Genomic DNA, 17,778 nt, shown 5'->3' on the forward strand with positions numbered 1-17,778 from the left:
TGCATAAAGTAGTTTTGAGAATGAGTATAAAGTTGCAAAAGATCAAGTACTTATACAGAGACCCTTGTTTCTAAAACAGGGTTTCTAGGCTACATCATATGTATGCATGTGTTTTACAAATGGACAATATGTAAAACGAATAAATATGAATATATGCATAAACGTGCAGTCAGAGTACATAGATTTAATTAAAAAAGAAATGTGTTGAATTGAAATAGATGACGGATTTCTAGATGTCAGATTTCTAGATATATTATAAACGTGACAGGTGCTGTAAGATTTAAGCAGGTCTTCGCTCTTCACTTTCTTACACGCACATTCTCTGTGGCTCTTCAACTTTTCAAACTCGTAACTGTATTATGAGCGAGCAGCGCATCCCTCCAGCGGTGGGAGTTTCATTGATTTTAATCGCATGCAATAGTTTTATAGTGGATAAGGCAGAAGCAGTGCTGCGTCATGTATGTGTTGAATTTGTGCCTACGCAACCGTTTAAGTGATTGATACGAGAATGCGCTTTCATGTATACTGCGCTCATGGATGGAGAGAGAAGGTAAGAGAGCGCGCTCTTAAACTTTCACTTTATGATGGTGAAACGTTGCAGTTAATCGGCAGGTCACATGCATTTTGAATCGTGAGGGGCGATCCGTACGGAACACGGGTAAACTCCGATCAAATCCTTTACAACACTAATAATTGATACACAATATTTTGTGCATAATTATTGGCTAATTTCAAAGTGCAGCAGAATTGATACAGAGGCAGGTGTCTCGATGCGCGCATCGTCAGGAGCTCATGATGATGTATCGCCGCATTGATATTTTGAACACCCTAACGGATTGCATATCTTTAGAAGGGAAATAGTAATCCAGGTAGACTCTAATCCTATAAAAATAACAAACAATTTAATGTTTTTAACATACCTCCGTGTCAAAATTCACAGTTTGGAGAGGGAGACCTGTTCTGTACACACACAGAACAAAAATGTAGGGATTCACTCCCGTATTAAAATTCTGTTGTCTCTCTGCATACTTTACAGTATGTACGTGTTCAATGAGGCGCATGTTTCTCTGAGTTTGATGTGTTGAGGTGATTTGACTGAGGAAGACACCATGACATTCAAACTACAGAAGTGCAGAAGTGGGTTAGTGTCGCTTAACAAATACTGAAATTACTGAAAAAATTACTCTATTTATTGACTGTTTTTAAGTGACAAAACAATGTAATATTATACAAAATGTAAGTACATTAAATAACATTTAACAATACTTATAACTACAAACTTTTAAATTTTTCGAAAATGTCTTTTCTAAACATTTCTATATCTATAAATTCATTTGAAATTTGCTGAAAAAAAGTACAAAAAATTATTTTTGTCTGAATAGTATATTTGTCGTGTTCTGCGTAGGTAAAAGAAGCAGCTCTAATTGGGTATCAACACTCTTTGCTTAATTACAGTCTGTCTGCACGGCAAGCTTCAGCTAAAAGGCCCTCCAGGCGTATCCTTAGCCAACCTCATCCCCCCACACACACACTCGCTTCAGTAAGCAAACACACGCACTGTCCTTCTAAGCATCTACACAATTCTTTCCACACAAATCCAGCCAACGTCTACACTTCATGCTCATGATGTGAAGCAGGAGTCATCAAAAGAAAACAGTGATACTTACTGCACAACGGCATAAGAACAATTTATAGGGCTGACATAAGACCTATATTTTTTGTCTCATATTTAAAAAATGTCAAAAATTACATTGTTTGTGGATAGGAAATTCAGTTTCGGTTACCAACATTCTTAAAAATCATTTCTTTTGTGTTCTACGGAAGAAAGAGTCATAAAGGTTTAAAATGACAAAAGGGTGAGTAAATACTATCCCTTTATTACAAAGTATATTTCTCATATGAAAGAGCAAATATTAGTCTGTATTTTATATTTTCACATGCTCTCAAAACAAGCGAGCACAACAGAAATATGGTGATTTTGAAAAAAAAGGTACGCGCTCATGTTTTTCCATCTATAACAGTAATTACATAAAATAAATACATAAACTACATTCTTTTTTATCATTTACAAGTGATAAAGTTCTTAAATATATAAGAGAACAATATGAAAATGCACTACAATTGGAGTAAATCTAAAAACGTTTTGGCAACATTGATCTCTAAGTCATTGGCATTGAGGGTCCCGGATAACCAGTGTTGGGTGTAACTAGTTACTAAGTAATTAGTTACTGTAATTTAATTACTTTTCCCTTGAAAAAGTAAAGTAAGGGATTACTCTTGTTTTTTCTGTAATTTAATTACAGTTACTTCTGATGTAATTAAAGTAAATACTTTGTGTAATATATGTGTGTGCAGAAGAGGAATTTACATCAAAATTCAAAGTCTAACTTCAAAATCCGTGCTTTAATGTATAATTCTCACATTTGTAATTAATAATAATACTTTATTTAGTTTTATATTATTTATTTGAATGAATTAAAAGAGCCGTTTCATGTCTATCCTTGAATCACTTAACTCATCAAGGTTGATGTAGGATATAGAACGTAATTAGTAATAAGTAATTAAATACTTTTTGAAGAGAGTAACTTGTACAGTAATCTAATTACATTATCGAATGTGTAATTAGTAACTAGTAATTAATTACTTTTTCAGAGTAACTTACCCAACACTGCGGATAACAAAAAATATTGAATAATGTTTATTATTACATTTTAAATAGTTTGGTAGGTTAATTAACAGAAGTGATTCTTAATGCTCATTCAATGCAGCACCATTTTGGCACCACCGCAACAAAAACAATAATTGTAAATTTGCCAGCTGTGAACTAAATAAGAACCCACCTACCATTGATGTTATGACTCTTAAAATAACAAGCCTAACCTAACTAACTAAAAGTTCATACTGCTTATGACAATTACATATAATATTATTTTAACTGAATATTATTCAAAATATATAGTTTTGCATTGAAATTATTCCATTTATAAAGCATATGTTGTTAACCTAAATGGGAAATTATATTATGTAACAGAACACAACATCGCCTCCTCTACACACACACAAATACACATTCCACGATGGACAGACAAGTGCACATACAGTACAATCCCATGCGAAACAAGAAAAACATTCAAACAAACATGCATGCATCACACGCAGTACTGTAGTGCGTGCATTTGTGGCTGCAGAGCTACAAAAAAAAGCATAACAAATTTGGCAATCATGTGAGCTATTGGTGATGATACACCGTGTCGGTACTGGAACAACACCAAGACTCCTGTTAACCAACTGCAACTCCAAACAGTAGCAACTAACTGAGCCCTGCTCCATTCACAAACCCCGACACTAACATTTCCTGTGCTGCACCGGGGCACTGCAGTTGTTATGAAATCACAGGACTCCACGCTGGCGAGTGGCCGCTCCATACGCCACAGATCGCACGCTGAATTCACCCCAGAACAAAGCATCCCTCCCGGGAACACATCTGCCACGGATTCCCCCGGAGTCTGTCTGGAAACCTACCGTCTCACAAACGTACCGCATGCGCAAGCACTCACGCATATCCGAAAACAAACACCCTGACGACAAAACAGAGTGACGCATCAGAGCGGAGAAAGCCAGCTCTTACCATGCTGTATCCCGATACACAGCAGAATGCTGCACGTCTCCCATGCGCACACTGGCACACACACACACGCTACACGCATGAAGCTGAGTGTAGGAGGAGAAAGAGAGGTGGAGACAAGGGGGGAAATAAAGCATGTAAAGCTAACGTTAATAGAACATTTACAGTGCAAATGAACCCAGCCAGGTGTCAAACTTCTCCGTTTCTGTTTTGTATTCTTGTATTGCTTTTTAAACCGATGAGAACAAAACCAGCGGATGAGGAAAGACCACGGGGCTCTAAATTTAGAGGAAACATGGCAACAGATATGAGTTCTACTGAGTGGTATTGAACAATCTAACGGGGCTGACTGCTGTCTTGGGTGTGTGCGTTTTCTTAACTAATCTGTCTTCAGGCAAAAAAGTGAGAGAGGAAGGAGAGAGGAAGAAGTAGGGAAGCAGAGTCTTATGTAACAGCTGGACATGCTACTGAGGGAATGCAGTGAGCTTGATGTATGCTTTGTAAAGGCTTTTAATCAAGCTTTTCTTTCACTCACGAAGAAAAGGCTCATCTTAGGGGTGGCCACAGGGGCACATAAAACCATGATTGACCCCACAGTGCCCCTGTCCTGACAAATGATTGGTTACGGGTTTACACTCATTTTTATGTGAGTACAGTATGTATGTATGTATGTATGTGTTCACACACACACATATATATATATATATATATATACACATAAATAAATATACATACATATTTTACGGGTGTCCCGAATTTTGAGTGTGATAAAAGGAAGAATTCTTTTTGTTCTTACTTAAATATATATCTTGATATAGCAATAATGTCGTTCGTTCCCATTCATTATTTTGGCCATGATAACATTCTAGCGAAGGTCTGATATTGTGACAGGCCAAATATAATTGTGTGTATGTGTCATATTGTGTGACAGCAAAAATGTTAAAATAATATAAAATAGCGTAAGAGATATGAATATTTTGTTCGTTTTTTTTCCCTAAATTTTTGCTGTCGCCCCATAGGACATATGTACGGTATACATAAATACAAGATTACATTAATGCAATATCACTCGAGTAGGAGTGTGATGGGGCTCTATACAGGATGGTGATCACAGCCACTGATATAGAGCCCCATCACACGACTACGAGAGCGATATTGCATTTATTTAACAGTTCGATGGCACAAATGTGTAACTAAACCAGAAACAACGTCGGACTGTCTTTAAAAACCTTGTTTAAAGGAAATGGGGAAGTACTTTCTTCTGCCATGAATTCCAGCCCAGCATAACAGCATAACAAACCTCCGCTACTAATTCCAAACCGTCACTTTTAAATTTGGGCTGTGATGCTGATCGACCTGTTGGAATATCTCAGGAGACAGGAAGTAAAGCAAACATTGGATTCGGACGTGCCTTGATGCCTTCCTACCTCGAAATGCGGCCTTCGAAGGCAGCATTTTAGAGCTTTCAGACGCAGCCGCTGTCAACACTGACAACGTTCAGTTTCACTTTCACAAGTACGTTTTGCCACGTTCCCATTATCATGGTGAAGAATAGTTGCCACCAAGTGGCAATTTTCCAGTATTGAAGTTTGTCATTACATACATGCGCAGTGTTGATTTACATTTTACGTTTACATTTATGCATTTGGCAGACGCTTTTATCCAAAGCGACTTACATTGCATTTTACTATACATTTGTTACTAAGTATGTGCAATCCCTGGGATTGAACCCATGACTTTGGCGTTGCTAGCGCCATGCTCTAACCACTGAGCTACAGGAAAGATTTAGATTTCAGTAAACGTGCAGCATCAATTTCATTATATGCCTGTAAGTTTATTTCATATCTGTAAGCATTCTTATTATGTGTTAATATAATATTGATTCTTTTAAGTTAAACTGTGATCGATATAATATGATAATGAAAGAAAGTCTTATTGCATCACATGTACACCCATGTGCAGATTGCAGTGCACGCATTTACTGTATATCATAGACTGTATAAAAGATGGACAGCATGATGCCGCTACCTTCCATTGTAATAAATTGAGCGTAAAACGTCAGACGATGGGCGCAGATATATTATGCAAAAACGTCAGTTTGAAGCCTGGGCATGTGCAGAAGGAATCGTCAGTGGAACCAGAGTCTGCGCAGTAGTGAGCACAAAGTGGAGCGCGGTATCATGATCCTGCTGCCCATATTCCCTGATGACTCAATCGTAAACGAAGAAATCATGTTACCACACTGCTTTTTTATTACATCTTATAACTTACTAAAACCAAACTTATTCAAAAACGAACACTTGGACATACATCAACGTGTTGAAAACTGACTAAAATAGCAGAAAACATCTTTGGAAAAAAATATTTGAAGTGTAATTGGATATTATAGTTTGGCTCCTGTCAGGGCTCTAGAGTGCGACCAATTTGGTCGAACATGCGACCTTATTTCTCAATGGTGCGACTAAAAAACATCTGAGGTCGCACCGGTGCGACCAGCCGTTCGAGGGAGAAAAAAAGTCTCCGCGACTCTGAAAGTCTCCCTGTGATTCAACAACAGACACACATTAGGCCCATATCGTGGTCTAAACCAATCAGAGATAGTGAAGGGCGGACCCCCCTCTGATTGGCCGTGGTCCAGATTTTCCTGTACGTGTGTGTACCAGAGGTCGCGTTAAACGAAAATTCCCTGTCACTGACTGATTTTTTTTACCAGTGACGGAAAAATCTGAAGGCCGTCCGTCCGTCCGTAATTTTGACGGATTACAATGAGGGCAATTTGTAACTCCCCGTTTCCCTTCATTAGAGCGTGATATGCTCGCGAAGGGGCGTGCGTGTTTTCACCTGTCATTGTACCGACTAGACATATGTGATGCGATCTGGGAAAACCCGTCGGATGTCGCGCTGGGACGCGGAAAAGACAGTTCACCTATCAAAGTAAACCACATAGCATGAAGAATGAAGGAGTAGCAATGCACATTTCCCGCCAGTCCTGTGTAAACTACGGCATGCAAAGTTTTTTATACAATGTTTTCGTGAGATGACAGAGCTCCCCGTCTGCAGCACCGGGAGTTATCAGATCGCAAAACATTCAAGGGATGATCAAAAGTCCAGACACTATGCACATGATAAACAACGTAAAACTTGCTTCACTGCTTATTAGTTGTTGTCCGTAATGTTTGCTAGTTTCCTTGTGTAGTGATAATGGCAGACCTCTCGTTCCTTAAGTGTGCCCTGCACTATGTTCCTTACTTTCGTTTTATTCAAACGGTTTTGTACAGTATTTTTATAGACTTCAACACTGGGAAATGTTTTTTTTATTAAATTGTTATTAGAGTAAGACTTTTACTACTCTAAAGTGACTTTTACTTGTGATACTGGACTGTTGTTCTTTTATTTTCATCACTTAGCTTTAAACCCGTTTTCCTCCAAATTCCGTTCCTGAAAATCCTAGCGCTTCAGCCGACCTCAGCCATAACTTTTGTTACATACACAAGGTATGAGCAATAGAATTGGAAAGGGCTTGAATATGGTATCAAAAACTGTAATATATAAATTTGCGCCATGTGTTGGGTTTTCCCAGATCGAATCACATATCAACATAAACATTAAAACATTAAATATATTTACATACTAATTACCACGTAAAGCCACTTTGCACCATAGTGACAGGTAATATAGATTATGACGGATTTTTTATGAGCCTGTCAATCAAAATGACGGACAATAAAAAAGTCTAGCGCAACCTCTGGTGTGTACGTGTGAAAATGCGTGTGCTGCAGTCAGACAGAGAGGGGAGGAGCCTATAGGCCCGTCAGTTAAACAGAGTGGATGTAGCCGCGGATGATGAGAGAAGATGAAAAGAACGATTCACAACTTTTTCGTGAATAATGTTAAGTTAAGGCCTGATCCGTCCGAAAATCATAAGCAATGCTCTGACACGGAGCCATCAACCTCCCAGGTTATGTCAAGCCCTGGTCCATTTATCTTGAGATGTTTTAAGTTTAAATTTCAGTTCACTGAAGCACTTTAAGCACCAACACTTTTTCAGTAAGTTACCTTTCTTGTAGAATTGTGCTTCAAATAAAGAACTTTATGTTGACCAGATTGTTAGTTAATCATTTACAATTCAATCAAATCAAAGTCAATTTTGCCTATATGGATAGCGATTAAAAAAAAAAGTGAACTGGTAAAACTGCGGTGTTAAATGCGCTGCGGTCGAAAATTTGGGTGCACCTAACTTTTGTGCCGGTGCACCTAAGAAAAAAAGTTAGGCGCACCAGTGCAACCAGTGCAAAAAGTTAGTCTAGAGCCCTGCCTGTGCCATTTGTTTACATGAAGAGGGCGGGGTTTATGACCTGTACTGCAGCCAGCCACCAGGGGCTTTTCAGGACGTGTGAGGCACCCCTGGTTTATATGTATACCAAACGAATTAATGTGCATTTCATGTTTATTGTATGTCAGTTTTACAAAAAATGAGAAAGCATCACAGAGGTAAACATTCTGGAAAAGATAAACTGCTTTGCGCGTGTGTGTGTGTGTGTGTGTGTGTGTTTGTTTGTTTGTTTGTTTGTTTGCTAGCTGTCTAGCTTCTTCAGAGGGACGCAGTTGCGAGGACAGCTTAGTCCGAGACAAAGCCGTTGAAAAACAGTTACAACACTTGCATAGACATCCGTTGGAAGAATGGAATGCGGAAATAACTCATGGAGTGACCAATAGTTCCAAACACTGCACTGAAGCCCATTCATTTCAATGTCTCCCAAACGCATTTGCTGTACAGTTGGTAAATTAATGGCATTTTAAAGAGTTGGCAGACATAACTTATATTCATAGATCCTATATTCCTATTACTTCCCAGACAAAATGCTGCTATAGATGTAGTCAACGTAGTATTCAGTGTACACAATGTGCTAATATATTTAGCAAAATGTATGCAAATATAGTTGCTATTGTCTGTCGTGCTATAATCTATTCAAATAGCTTGACAGCATGCATTTGTTTGGAACTATTGAGCGCTCCATGAACCACGTGACCACACGGCGGCAAGATCGAGCTTCTGTTTTTCAACGGCTCTGGTCCGAGTTAGTTTAGTGGCGGAACAAACAGTCAGTGAAGCGGTTCCCATGGTGATACTGGTGGAATATCGCATGGCTCTCAGCCAATAAGATTCGAGAACCAGAAAGAACTGTTGTATAATTGAAATTAAATTGTACGAACTGAATAGGAATTTAAAATGCAAGTTTTACACCTTGTCCTTACTTTACGCAAAAGAAAACAATAATTATAATGTCTTGAAGTCAATAAGTACTAATTTGGCTGCTATTTGTGTACTTGGGCCTCTCGGCGGACCCACTAAAAAACAAACTAGAATTACTCTTACTTGTGTCACACACACAATACACCCACATAAATTATCTGCACATTTTAAAGCTCTAACAACAGACCTCAATATTTTTTAGTCTCTTAAATTCTGGCACCCAATGTCAAATGTGCATACACAAAATCATCTATAACAGGTTACACACACACACGCACACGCACACACTCTTAGTGTGTTGCTTTCTGTAACTGTACCACCTGACATCATTGTTTAGTATCTAAAGCTAAATCACAATCTGCTTGTCAAAAAAAACAGCAGTAAGCAGAATTAAGCAAGCCTGAGGTCAAAGCCCCTACTTTATTAAACCCCTGCTTAACTCAGTCAATTTACTGGCACCGCGGCCCCAAAAAAACAAAAAGTATAACATTTGTGTTAAATACTTTGTTTTTTGCAGAATCAACTCCTCCGTGTCTGTCATACAGTTAGTAGATGCTGTAATATACAATATGTCCACCAGAGGGAGAGAGTGAGAAAAGGAGAGAAGCAAGAGAGTGGGACGAAGAGATTGTTGCAGTGTGGATTTGCAATCCCACTTATAACTTATTCACAAAGTTCATTCATACACACAACCACAACAGCGCTTCACTAGTGTCTGGTACATCGAGCTGACAAAAATAGTGCATTGGGAAGAAGTGAGCATGACCAAAGGCAAGGAACAGTCATTATACGGTAGTGTAAACTCTGGCACAGGCTACACCAAACACCTCCTTGCAAAATGAGAAATAAAACTGAAAGATTTCTTCATATAAAAGAGCTGAAATCTTGATGTCACACACTCCAAAAGCATCATGTGCGTTCAGATAAAAGAAGATACTTGTGTTCATAATGCCATGCCATGACACAGGGCGTCCTCAGCTACCATAAAAGCACATTTCAGTCAAAAGTTAAAATGATGAGTATGACCATGATTTACGAAGTAACTAAAACACAATGGCTAACCCAACGTGAGAAAGGACTCAGTTGCTAAATACGTAAAAAAAACCAGCTTGAACATTCCACACATTCTTTCCTAAAACAGAAAAAGATTCATGTTTGTAACCACCTTGCACATTTGTATCTGAAATAAGAAACTGGTCACAGCTACAGCAGGTGAATCAAATAGGGCGAACTGAAATTGAGTCAGTGTAGAAACCCCGCCTCTCCTCTCTGACGGCCCAATGAGCAGAGAATGTGCTGTCTGGAATGCATAGCACTGTGGCAAAGCAGCCAATGAGGTGGCGGCAGATGAAGATCCAGCCATGAAGTATAAGAAGAGCATGACGAAACGGAAAGCTGAGCTTGGAGAGAAAGGAATGGTGTGAGTGAAGGGGAAAGGGGCGGAGCTTTACCTTGGGGGTGGGACAGGAGGCAGTGGAGAGGCGGGACTGCTGAGCACAAGGAGATTCAGAAGGCGTAGTGCTGAGAGAGGCGGTGTCCCGCGGTAACACTTGCACGCCTCGTGAAATGATGGATTCTGGTATCTGTAAATAGAAGAGCGTAGTGTGTGTCAGTTAAACATAGTAAGGCATTGTCTTTCACGTAAAAAAATGATCAGAAGCATCAATGACTGACTTACGATCAGGAAGGGCTAAACAAACATACTTATTACTAAGTGATACTTGTTTTATTTCTCTATACGGCCTTTCACAAGGAATCTGACTGTAATATATGAAACATCATAACATATACGGGCTGATATTTTATACTGCGGTCAGATTCACACACACCGCCTTTGATCCAGCATGCGAGCCTTTGCGCTGAAACAAACTGCAGCTACGCTCTCCGGAAGAAGCGTTGTGGGATTAAGAGCGAGTCTGATGGGCAGAAGGGTGAAGAGCGCAGGGATCTTCCACGGTAACGCTGGGGCTTAACGGAGCACTAATTAACACTGGGGCTAAATCAAGGCCTCACAGGAAGGACCAGCTCCACAAGCACATTAATTACCCAGCGCTGATGCTAACACTGTGCTAATAATAGCGCTCGACTCAACCTCTGCCTTCCCGGGAGACCCGCGCTACGATCGCTCCCTGTGGAGAACACAGTAATGCCAACCTGCACGACCCCATTATAATTACTATATAAAGAGAGCTAATACAGGATATTTATTCAAAGCTCTGTTATCAGGGAAAAGCTTTACAAGACCTGCCGTGACGGGATAACAATAAAAATATTGCTTACTGGAGAATAATCTGAGAAAGCACACTGTTGTATAAGCGTACTAGACTTGCCGAGGAAAAACGTGAAGGGTGCTTGCCAGTGCAAAACTGAACATCATGACACTGTGTTGCTATGCAGTAACTATGGTGTTTTGAGTGATGGGTGGTTTGAGGTACAGTATCATTAACATCCATTGCTGAACAAGTTTTACGTCAAAGTTTAATACTTGGGGGCAACCGATTAGTTCAAACCCCTGAAATAAGTTGGGTGACGTCAAATCATTCAATCAGGAATGCCGAAATTGCACACCCAAAGGGACAATGAAACGGCTTGACAGGAAAACGTGGGTGGGGATGTCAGTGTGGGTGGCTTACCGAGTCGCTGCATGAGCAGGTGAAATGGGAGGGAATGGAAGTGGGCTGGATGAAGCCGCTCAGGGGCCGCCCACCTTTCGCCATTAAAACAGCATGGCTGGAATGGGACTTCATGCTCTGATGGTGAACACGAGACACATCAACATGACAAGAGACGTCACACAAACGTTTTGCCATACATGCGCACACAAAACACAATATACATGCAAGATGGAAATTTGGAGGTTGAAGACAAACAAACTGGCTGACAGAAAAATGATCAACTTTCTTATGTGTTCATAACAATCAGTGTTAACAGTACATATAAATACATGACAGAGACAACACATAATCTCCGTCAAAGCTGGAAACTAAACTGCAGCCATGGCGCAATTATTATAAACATTGCCGCAATATTTGGCTCTTGAACACAATGCGCCATTTTTTTATTTCGGACCAAAGACTAAAATTCTCCCCACACAAAGCTATTTTATAACTTGGAATATAGTAATCAAGTGAACTACAGACCACTTCAGAAGACGTAAACAACCCTGGTCCAAGACTGAACAAAAGCACTTCCTGTTTAGTTTTTTAACACTGCAAAAAAGTTTAAACAAAATACAACCAACAGAACAATTCTAACTGATCAAAATGTTGAATAAACATCTTTAAGACTGAATTATATTTGATTAAAATAAAAAATATGTAAAAAATACACTCAAAAAGAAATGGTGCCAAATAGCACTAAAAGTGGTTCTTAGCTCGTAGTCATAGGGGAACCACTTTAAGTGCTATATACCTGTAGAACCATATTTGGGTGCTTCAGTGGATCTTCAGAGGTTCTTCAGCGGTTATTTGGGATGACTGAGGTGCTATATAGCACCGCTTCCGTATAAAGAACCTGTTAAGCCCTCAGAAGCACCAAAATATGGTTCTATATAGCACTTAAAGTGGTTCCCTTATCATTACGAGCCAAGAACCACTTTTATACGGAATAGCTGCTGGACCAGTGGTTACATCTTGCAAAGTGGTCTGTACTTGTTCAAGTGTCCTAAACTATATCCAAGACACTTTAATGGTGTTTTTTAAGTTTCCATGGGAGGTTCACTTTGGTGCTCCACAAAAAAAAAGAATATTTAATATTGGGTACTATTTCTTTAAGTGTAATGCAGCAGGCAGCCAGTGATGCTCACCTTAGCCGCTATAGCCGCTGCTGTGATGTGAGAGGAGCCGCTGTCCTCTGTGGACGCCACACCACTGTCTTTCTTCTCCTCATCCTCTTCCTCACACTGCACACCCTTGTCTTCTGTCTGCTTGTGTGGGCTGGTGGTGGGTGGAGGGGAGAGAGGTGGAGGAGGAGATGGCAGGTCCTCCAGGGCGTCATGTACCTCCTTCACCTTCACGACAGCGTCCCTCAGCAGGTCGATGGCGTGAGGCAGAGCGGGTAAGATAAACTGGAAGCACTCCTGAAAAAGAGGAAATAACAGTGAAGGAATGTGAAAGAATGAAATGACAGGACATTGTGATGTCAAGCACTGCCAAAGTATATATATTAAAATATATACTAAATATACACTTCTGTGCTTGATAAAAAAAATGTTTTGTTCTTTGTTGCAATATTTGATGCGTTTTTAAAGATTTAGCTGTATTTAGCAAAAATATTAGAGGAAATATAAAATATTAGAAAGAATCAGTTGTATAAATCAAAGGTTCTCAAAGTGGGGTCCGGGGACCCCTGGAGGTCCGCATTTTATAGCTAGGGGGTCCACGAAATAATTTGTGACCCGTGCTATAGCATAATCAGCCGAAATGAGCACGGTCTAGTTTTGAGCTACACGCAGTGAAAAATGTTGATTTTGGACGAATTTCAGGTTATCATAAAAAAAAGTGCAATAAGCCCTTGTCTAGCAACCCCAATGCTCCAAATAAACATTTAAAATGATCTTTATTTGTACGTCGCTTTCAGAGAAGTGCACTTTCTTAAATGCTTTCCTAATACAAAGGATGAGTGTCCATCGGAAGCAAAACACTTATGCGTCTGACATTTTGCTTTCGGTTTAAATATATCTTGTATTGCAGGGCTGTACGTTAACTTTTTGCACCTAGCATTGGTGCTACAGGTTTAAAGTTTTGTAGAACAGGCCAAACAGTTGTAGCACAAGTATAAAACGTCTGTTATATTAGAAAAAATATACACATGAAAATATTCATGTGTACTTTATCACATAAATAGGCATGTAACAGACGAAGGACATTAATGTTACAGTTGGGTAAATTAGGGCCATATAATTTAGTTTTTCCCAAGTTCCTTTTTTCCGTATAAATTTTTCTGAGTTCTGTGTTTTCCATTATTTTACGTTACAATAATTATACATTTGTCCACATACTGTATGCTATTGTATTATTTACAACGGTAAACTGTAGTAAAATTCCTCCTTTTGCAGATACAATGGTGTTTTTGATATATACTGTATATATACACTGTATATACTATAAGTATACTCTAGTGTTTATAGTTCATCAATTTACTGCTAGAATACTAGGCCTACAAGTTACTCTAGTAAATATTATAATACAACACAGTGTTTTTAATCTGGATGTTCAAGTTTACCAGACTTTTATTTTGACAGGTCGTCACAAAGAGTGTGTGGTTGACCATATCTTTTCTCTAGCAGTGAAATTAAACTCTCAGATCAGCTCTGGAGATGGAGTTCATGTCCTCATACAGAGAAGCAGACAAATGCATGAGCATCACACGTGTGTAGTAATGCGTTAAACTGTGCAGCTCATTCACATTCACGCAAAACAAGCAGGTGACGTATTTAAAGAGCCGAATAGCGCAGATTTGGCTAGAAGGGATACAGCTACCTACACTGGGCATGCGCACTTCAATACCGCATAACTTTTGTCACGCTGACAACAGTTAATCACTACTTTTTTATTATGGTAAGGTTTGGTTTAGGGTTGGGGTAGGTGTAGGCATTTGTAATTGTAATTGTAATTTATTGTAATTTTATGGCGAGATTTTGAATCACTTCCGGCCGTCGCTGTTTCCCTTCTAGCCACAACCGGATAGCGCCTTCGCTATTCCTTCCCGGTTTCCACATCGCGGAAATCACAGGGCTCTAAATATGGACTCCATGCAGCAGGAAAACAAGTTTTAAATGCCAAATCAACTAAAATAGCGGTGTACCATTGATTTACATCACACACAAACAAGCACCGTGACAAATACACCTCACACAAACAAGCGGCTCTGTCTAAAACACGTGCAAAACTGTATCGCACGCGTGCTACACTGGTTAATTTATTCTTAGCACAGACAGATGTTTTCGTAGCATGTGCGACATATATGTCATCACTGGGCTGACAATACAGCACTGTATTGTCATTTAAAAATCACGTTATCGTTTTAAATCATATTCGTATCTTGGTTCTGTCATGGCTCTGCTTCCTTAGTCATGTTTTTCTTGGTCCTGTAGCAGAGTCATGGCAAAGCCTTAGGTTATATGTGAGAAAGCCATGAGATGTTTGTTTTTTGACATCTCATGTGTTTTCTCAGGTCTTGTCATTGGCCCCGCCCCTCTCGTTTCCTGTATTGTCTCCCTCTTGTGTCTTATGTTCTCTACACCTGCCCTTGCTCGTTATCCCTCGTTTGTCTTCCCTATTTATACCCTCATGTTCCTTTGTCCTGTGCTCGTGTATTACGTTTGTTGTGCGTGTTCTGTGGTTGTGAGCGTTGGATGTATCCTGTTCCTGGTTCTATTCTCGTGTTGTTGCCCGTGTGCCTGTTCAATTGCCTTGTCCGTGTAGCCTAATGTGAGTGTTGTGTTTTAGTCTTAGTCACCCTGCCGTGTTTTTTTGTAAGACGTTGTGTCGTGCCTTGTTTTGTTAGTTTGTTTTTGCCCCCCGTGGGAAGTGTTTTGTTTCAGTTTTTATTTTAGTTATAGTTCTGGTTGTCCCCATTGTGGGTTTTGTTTTCTCGTTTCGTGTATTAAAGTCTTGTGTTTAACCCCTTCACGTCTGCCTGCGCTTGGGTTCTTCTCCCCACGCCACGTATTCCGTGACAGGTTCATTACATATCTGACATTATCTCAAGATAGCAAATCAAGAAAGAATAAAAACAGAAAGATATTTAAAGCTCACTGCTGATATCATAACATAAGTATGGAAAAATCGAAGAAAGCATGTGAAAAACGGTATGGTCAACTTAGGTGACCATACCGTTTTTCACATGCTTTCCAATCTTGGTGTTCATTCCAATCCTGATCCTTGCCTTAAAATGACCAAATGCAGTGAAAGCTACGCTTACATAGCCTGAGACTCTCTATGATGTCATAAACAACAAATATCCCAGAATAAACCACTTACAGTATCTGTGATAATGATCTGAATTGCTTATGACATCATTATATTAAAGGGGTCATATGGCGCGAACACGTGTTTTTCTGTGTCTTTGGTGTGTTATAAGTTGCCCATGCATGTATTAGACACGTAAAATTGCAAAAATTAAAGTGTCGGAACAAAAGATGCATTCTATCTAAAAGCGAATGCTCACCCAGACCTGCCTGAAACGCCTCGTGTAACCACACCCCCACAAATCTACGTCAGTTCGTGGTATGAGTTGACTAAGACCGCCCAAATGTATATGCAAGTAAGGTGGGCGTACCTGTCAGCACAATTGCTTTGGAACCTGATGTTCCAAATATGGTAAGAGGCCTTACATTTCGGTCACACGCTTGCCGTATTCGACCAATCACTACACACTGGTTAACTGGCCAATCATAGCACACCTCGCTTTTCAGAGCGATGAGCTTTGTTAAAAATCCACACATTTCAGAGAGGCGGGGCAAAGAGGAGATACAAACAAGCACGGTATGTGGAAAATAAAGTGTTTTTGAACCTTAAATCGTGTATACACACATTGCATTACATCTAAAACAAACGATAATATTTGTTTTAGCCGTGTCATATGACCCTTTTAAACCCACCACGCTGCGATGTTGGTACAGGATGCCCAAACACTCCGCCACCGTTTCAACGTGAATTTTCCACAATAAAACAGTTTTTAAATTAAAGTTATGAGTTATTAAAGAGTGATGGAGTCATCTTCATTTTAATAGCGAAACGGATTAACAGACACATGTAACGTTATTACAAATTACACGTGTACTCACGTGTTTGAATTCTGTATTTAAAAAAACAGATATTACATATTATAAGTTAGCCATTAAAATACTTTAATACTGTAATACAAATATCTGTGTCACTGTATTTAAAGACTGATTCTGTCATTTTACATTAGTGCTGGAAACAGAGAAAGTTGTGTAGCGCTGTCATTGTCAGTTTCCAACAATTCAGAGATCATTTTGAAAATTTTAATAGAGCTTGCTATACATTATAAAATTGTGCTGTTTTATTAGAACACTTAAATCACCTAAAGAAACCTTTTTGAAAGCATATAAGTGGAATAATAAAATAAATGATAATTTATAAAAATAATAAAACCTGTCTGAAGTATTTAGTTTACAAAAACAATACATATACTTCAGTATGAGAGCAAAATGTGGTAAACGTTATAATTTTGAGGGGGTCCTTGGAAAATTTTCTCAACTTTAAGGGGTCCCTGGCCCCAAAAAGTTTGGTATAAACACATTTACAGGTAACAACGCGACTCTTCAGAGTTCTACATTTTTCGGCGCTTTAACATCCTCTGCTCGGCTTTAAATGTACCGTTTAGCAGTAATGTCAGGTCTTCACAGCACAAATCCCTCTTGTTCTCCGCCAAAGTAACGCTGTGTTAGTGAAGGCCCACTATCTATCCGAATCCCCTAATAGGACGACTTACAGGCCAACCTATTGACTCCAACTTAATGGAATTTCTAATACAGTTGGACATCCTCCATTTTGAAGCGCTGAAGTCTGATAAGGGCACAGCTTGTGAATGTACCACACAGGTGGCCGAACTGGATTGCTCTTAAACTGCATTGCTTAAGCACTTCAGACAGGAGACATTAATAATTATGAAGGAATGGACAGCAGAGGGGATGGAGACTAGAGTCCAAGGAAGGATTATGCGGTGGAGTGTTGCTCACCCCTGGTCGGATGTGGCTGTATCTCTCCATTATGACTCAAAGTTAAAAAGTAGATTAATGTGTGGAGACATCAAAAGTCCATAGGCTACTTCATCTTGGTGCGTGTAGAAGCGGTCTATTTTCGTCCTCATGGTGCAAGGTGAGGCACATGTGTGCGTGTGTGTGTGTCAGCGCCCTGACACTCCAGATCTG

At 39.5% G+C, this 17,778-nt stretch overlaps 1 protein-coding gene across 15 annotated transcripts in view; it reads right to left on the reverse strand.

Moving 5' to 3' along the window:
* The window catches only part of gphna (gephyrin a), an 87,429-nt gene that overhangs the window by 25,015 nt on the left and 44,636 nt on the right, over positions 1 to 17,778 (reverse strand). For 11 of the 15 annotated variants that reach the window (XM_057343509.1, XM_057343504.1, XM_057343499.1 and 8 more), the window contains exons 7-9: positions 12,685 to 12,957; positions 11,513 to 11,629; positions 10,331 to 10,462 (exon numbers count right to left, since the gene is read on the reverse strand). In XM_057343509.1, the coding sequence (XP_057199492.1) occupies positions 10,331 to 10,462; positions 11,513 to 11,629; positions 12,685 to 12,957 (522 nt within the window). The remainder of the gene's footprint in view (positions 1 to 10,330; positions 10,463 to 11,512; positions 11,630 to 12,684; positions 12,958 to 17,778) is intronic. The other 4 variants (XM_057343510.1, XM_057343507.1, XM_057343506.1 and 1 more) reach the window with 1 other exon arrangement.

This window comes from Triplophysa rosa, linkage group LG10 (genome assembly GCF_024868665.1).
Source record: "Triplophysa rosa linkage group LG10, Trosa_1v2, whole genome shotgun sequence".
Lineage (NCBI taxonomy): Eukaryota > Metazoa > Chordata > Actinopteri > Cypriniformes > Nemacheilidae > Triplophysa > Triplophysa rosa.